General features: G+C 46.8%; 1 protein-coding gene across 1 annotated transcript; it reads left to right on the top strand.

The window, feature by feature from the left end:
* The first annotated feature begins 334 nt into the window (after nucleotides 1-334).
* LOC6598535 (lanC-like protein 3 homolog) lies at nucleotides 335-2,128 on the top strand. Its single transcript, XM_002023695.2, has 2 exons — nucleotides 335-408; nucleotides 473-2,128. The coding sequence occupies exon 2, from the start codon at nucleotides 475-477 to the stop codon at nucleotides 1,729-1,731; it is 1,257 nt and encodes a 418-aa protein (XP_002023731.1). The 5' UTR covers nucleotides 335-408; nucleotides 473-474; the 3' UTR covers nucleotides 1,732-2,128.
* Nucleotides 2,129-5,767: the final 3,639 nt, after the last annotated feature.

The raw sequence follows: 5,767 nt of genomic DNA, 5'->3' as shown, positions 1-5,767 counted from the left end.
TCAAACATTGTTTAGGGGCCCCGGAACTCCCTGCATTCTAAGGATATTTCACACACAAAATTGCTACGCAACAAACTCCAATTATAATAGTAATTCTTACGATTCTTACGATTTAAATCGACATTTTTTTTATTTTGAAAAACCAGGAAATAAATTCAATTCTGGCTGTGATTGCAAATGCAAAAATAAAATGTTGTATGTTTTATATATATTTTGTATTCATTGAAAAGGTTGCCATAGAATGCCATGAGATTTGTGTTCATTTTTCAATCACAACTGGTTGGTTGGCTGTGTGGTCAGTGTCGTTGAGTATCATTCTAGTATTCAGAGCCAACGGGAGCACTGGGAGAGCAGCACAAACTGAAATAAAAAAAAAAATTACGAAACGTAGCGCCAATCGCTTCACAGGTAAAACTCCAATTGAAACCAAATCAAACACAATTCAAATGAAAAACAACAAATTGTCCCACAGACATGACTCAGAGATACATCGACAATCCCTATCCCGACTTTACTGAGGGTGATCAAACCTCTTTCCTCAATGGGGAGGAGTACATCAAGCGGCTGATCGCCACCTATGTGGGATCCACTTTGGATCCTCGTCTTCGCAGACACGACGAGCGCGGTAATCTCTATGTGGGCAGTGCTGGCATCGCGTACATGTTCTGGAAGCTGGCCACCAGCCCAAGGACTCGCGATATCTGCCCGCAGGCGCTGACACATGCGTCGGACTTCATACAGGCGGCCAAGGAGAAGGCTGAGCAGTTCAAGAAGAAGCCAGGGGAGCGCTTCTCCTTCGTCAATGGCAATGCTGGCATCTATGCCGTTGCGGCGGTCATTTCACAGGCCTGCGGCGACCCCCAGGAGCTGGCCCAGGACCTGGCCAACTTTAAGCAGGGCCTCTCGGCCAGCAAGGCCAAGCTGCACACCCCAAGCGGATGCGATGAGGTGTTGGAGGGACGTGCCGGCTATCTGGCCGGCTGCTACTGGCTGAACGATGTCCTGGCCGGGAAGATAATCACCGATGAGGAGATCGTCTCCATTTGCCATTTGATTGTAGCAAGCGGTCGCGAGGCCAGCCAGTCGACCCGTGGTCCGATGCCGCTCATGTACACGACCCACGGCACCCAGTACCTGGGCGCCTCCCATGGACTGGCCGGCATAATGCACATGCTGCTGGACAGTCCCTGGTTCCGCAAGACGGCAATCCCAATCTCGGCCACCATGGTCTCCGACATCAAGGGATCCATCGACTTTATTGTCGGTCTGCAGACCGAGGAGGGGAACTATCCGTGTTCCCTGGAGGACGTGCGCTACGGGATCAACAAGGGACTGCATCAGTGGTGCCACGGTGCCCCGGGACTCGTTTACATGCTGGCAAAGGCCTACCTGGTCTTCCACGAGGACAAATACCTAAAGGCGCTGCGCCGCTGCGCAGACTTGGTCTGGAAGAAGGGAATACTCTACAAGGGTCCCGGCCTGTGTCATGGCGTGTCTGGCAACGGCTATGTGTTCCTGCTGCTATACCGCTTGACCAAGGAACCGAAGCAACTGTACCGGGCCCACAAGTTCATGCTGATGCTCAGCAATCCGATGTTCTACAATGTACACAAGTCGCCCGATCATCCCCAGAGCCTGTTCGAGGGCTGGGCCGGAGCCATCTGTTTTTTGATCGATCTGCTCGAGCCCGATCGGGCGGCTTTTCCATTTATGGATGTCTTCCACGACTAACTCCAGCCCAAGGATTACACTTGGAGCCACACTAGTCTTTTTGTTGTTGTTGTTGTTGTTGTTGTCTTTGCTTTAACCAAATTTGGGTGTGGATAGCCCTTAAAGTTCGTTCTTAGAAGGATCTCTCAGCAATTACCAAATGCTGGAATGCTCTACATCAAAATTTTTTTCGTTTTACACAACACAAACACAAACACACACACACACACACACACACAAATTGATGTACAAACACGGATCCATGGGGAGTATATCTCTTAATGCAACACCTACAAATCGTTCGGCAATTACTAACAGATGAATATGTACTATACAATCCAAAAACATATTCTACATAAGCAGAGTTCAGTCCAACCAGCATTTGGAATATTATTTGTCACGAAAATAAAGCTTGATTCGAGACCTATTCGACTTCTCTTGATGGTGGAAAAAAGATTCATTTCATGTGGGATTTAGGCAAAGGAATTTAACTAAAAAAAATCTAGAGGAATCGCATGTTGGTCATGCAGGGGATTGAAATGTGATTGGTTTGATTGGAAATTCGACTGGAAAAATTGAAAATCGAAAATCAATCGAAAATTACTTGAAAATTACCCGAAAATGATTCGAAAATAACTCGAAAATTCCTCGAAAATATGTCGAAACTGAACGCTATAAAAGGGTTCAATTTTCTCCCGCTAAAAGAGTTATTTATGATCCAAAAATGTGTGCATATATTTGAATAAAATTCTGGCTGGTTAGCAGTTCATTTATGGGGCTAAAGATAGTCCCTATCACACCACAAGACCATCGTCCACCAGAAACACCTAAATGCATTGGGATAATACGCACTATTCCTGCAAGCCAGATAAAAGTCAGTTTTAAGATCCCTTAGGCTCTAGCCCCTAATCGAATACCCCCATCCGCAGCAATGATTTATGGGGATCAAGCGGGCTAAACGTCTGCCGGCTCTGGTTCTGACTCCAAGGATAATCCGCAGACAATGGCTGGCTATCCAGGCTCTAGCCGAAAAAGTTGCATCCCTTGAAAGCGGGTTAAACGGTTTCGGGCTCGAAAGATAATCCACCCATCCTGCACCCCATCCCTGCTACACCCATTTCAATCCATCCAGGTTATCCTTACGATCCAGCAGCCAGCGGCGCGCTTTACCAACGTCTTGGTCTGGTTTCTTGGGCCCCCCTTCCCCCCCGCCCCCAACACCCATATTATCTTTTTCTTGCTGGCAGCCTCCTGCTCTTTGCTCTGGCTGCTTCCCTAAGCAAAGAGTCGCCTTAACAAGCAGCTGGGCCTGACATTTTCCTGCTGCTGCTGCTGCGGCTCGTCCTCGTCCTCGTCCTCGTAGTTGTTGCTGTTGGATATTATTTCCCCAACAGTTTTAGTTGCTTGTCGTGTGCAGGACTATTACCGTTAGTTGTTATAGCTCTTACTGTTGCTATTGCTGGCTGTAGCTGTTGCTGTTGCTGTTGCTGTTGGCACTTGACACTAAACGAAAATGAAACTGAAAATTGTTGGTCGAGCCGCAGGCGTCGACAGCCGTAAAACAGAAGCAAACATGGGTTGGGGGGGGGGAAGGAAAGCATATATTTTCTCAAGAAAAGCCGAAGCCAGCATGTCCTTTCTTCACAGCAAAAGGTATAAGGTAGTACAATCAGAATACAAATTTGTAAAGCGATTCTCCATTTTCCTTTCAATAACTGGTTTGATTCTTGTTCGATTTCTATCCAAGGGATCGCCTTCTGGTCTTTGAAAATCCCACAAAATATGGGATCGGGTATAGGGCGAACCATTGCGACTACTTTCTTTCTCATCTTACACCTAAGATCAAAAGGATTCTTTGTGTTTGCCGTATGCATGCCCGCACATGCACACATGGATACAATTTTTTATCAGAGCTGCCACAGTGCATATGCTTCCTTTAGGGCTGCCTCCTGTTGAAAGGCAGTGCTGTGTGCGGTGCGGAGTGGTGCGGTGCGGTGCGGGGGGGGTTGCTGGAAATCCTTACAGTTTCGCAGCCACTTGAGAAAGTTCTCATGCCTTCTCCCTCGCTATCTCTGCGCTTCTATCGCTTTCTGTGTGTGCTCTCTCTCTCTCTCTCTCTCTCTCTCTCCCTTTTGGTCTTACTCTGTGACTTGGAGTTTGTCTGCTTTCTGGGGGTTATTTATAGCCGTCGCTCGTTTGTTGTGCGTATTTTTTAATAAGTTGTTTTTGCCTGTCGCTCGGTTTATATTTTGCATAAATTATGTCAGCCTCAACACCGCCAGCCCCCCGCCGGCATCCCCTCCTCTGATGGCACTACAGCAACACCCACACTCGCCGTCATTGCGGCCACTTCACCGCCTACCGCCTACCGCTCACCGCCTCCTCTCTGGTGCCCCCTCCTATCCCACTGCGCCTTTATTCCCACTCATTTGTCAGGAGAGAGGACAACACTTTAAAGTTTTAATGGCACTGCACACTAGCCTACAAGTTTGGGGTTCGTGGTCTCTCTCTCTCTATCTCTCTCTCTCTCTCTCCATCCCTCTCTCTCTCTCTCTGTCTCTCTGTGTGATGTGTTTTATTAATGAGCTGTGCGCCAAATTAAGTTTAATATGTGTGTGCTATAAGTTTGAATGTTTAAATGTTGTCCATTGCCGCTCCGCACTCACTGCCATTCGCTCTCTCTCTCTCTCTCTCTCTCTTTGACATTTATCATTTATAATTGTTTCGACTGTGGCCAAAGGATTCTCCCCTCTCTCTCTCTCCCTCCTTCCCTCTCCCCCTCTCTCCTCGCTGAAGGAGAGCTTTTGGTTTTGGTTTTGGTTTCGCTTTCGGTCTCCTTCGTATTGCGGGGGTGGCAGTGGGCGCCAGGGGGCGTGAAACGATGCTTGGTGTAACGGTTACTTTGTGCATGCATATTTTGACATTTTGACATGCATTAAATCAGTCAAGCATAAGCCACTTTGAGCTCCGCTCCTTCCTCCTTTGACTCCTTCAGTCGACCAAATTCATCTCTCTCTCTCTCTCTCCCTCTCTCTCTCTCTCTCTTTGCCCCGCTTTCTCTCCGAGCTTATTTTGGGTGTTGCACTGCAATATTCTTGGTCTTAAATGCTTTCTTATATTTTTAACCTAAGCTAAACCTTCGACATTAATCGTAAAACAAATAATTTTTAAAAAAACCAAGGGGAACGCTATGAATCCCAGCCAGGGCCGCGACTTCACATTTATACCCTGTACTCGATCAGTATGGCTCTCCTCCGCTAGAGGGCGCACACAGCACGAAGAAGAGCGAGTGAGAGAGAGACAGAGAATGTAAGTAAGCGCGTGGAAGGGGGTTGAGTGCCTGGCTATAATAATATTCCAATCTGATCCAGGTGTGGTGGCGTGTCGAAATTTGGAAGTACGACAAAAGTAAGACAAAAATTTGGTCGGGACGGAAGGACAGACGGACATGACTATATCGACTATATCGAGATATGGCTATATACTTTATGAGTCGGAGACGCTTCCTTCTCTCCTTTCTTCTACCCATATGCTCTTCGAGTACCGGGTATAAAAACAAGACCCATTAAGCAAGTAAAGTTAGTATGTGTTTACTTTCTGAAATGCTGATTCGATTCTACCTCTTAAACCGAAACTGAATCGAGCTCTTTTCTAGCGTATGACAGTAAACGTACTCTGCCCCCGCTCTATTAGACACTTCCTTGATTTTCGTCATCTGAGGAGAGGCCCAAGGGAAGGCTTGTGTGCAATGCATCCCCATAATTGGATAATTTTGATTGTCACGATGCCATGAATTGGGCAAACACGGGCCCATTCGGGTCCGACAGCTCTAATTTCAAGATAGTATTTCCTCGATTTGAATAATTATCTTCCGGGCAACGACTGTACTTATCTCCTATATAAATATAGTAGTTATATCATCGTCACCGTCTTGATGTCTCCTTTTTTGCTCGAATTTCACCTGCTCTCCATATAGCGACTATACCACTATACCAGTACCAGTTCTTCCACTTGTTGTCCTGCCTCTGATACTCTATTCCTATTATTGTTGCCCTTC

This window comes from Drosophila persimilis, unplaced genomic scaffold (genome assembly GCF_003286085.1).
Source record: "Drosophila persimilis strain 14011-0111.01,24,50 unplaced genomic scaffold, DperRS2 tig00000579-arrow-pilon, whole genome shotgun sequence".
In the NCBI taxonomy this organism is placed as follows: Eukaryota; Metazoa; Arthropoda; class Insecta; order Diptera; family Drosophilidae; genus Drosophila; species Drosophila persimilis.
Note: the sequence above shows the minus strand (reverse complement) of the source record. Positions and strands in the feature narration are given on the sequence as shown.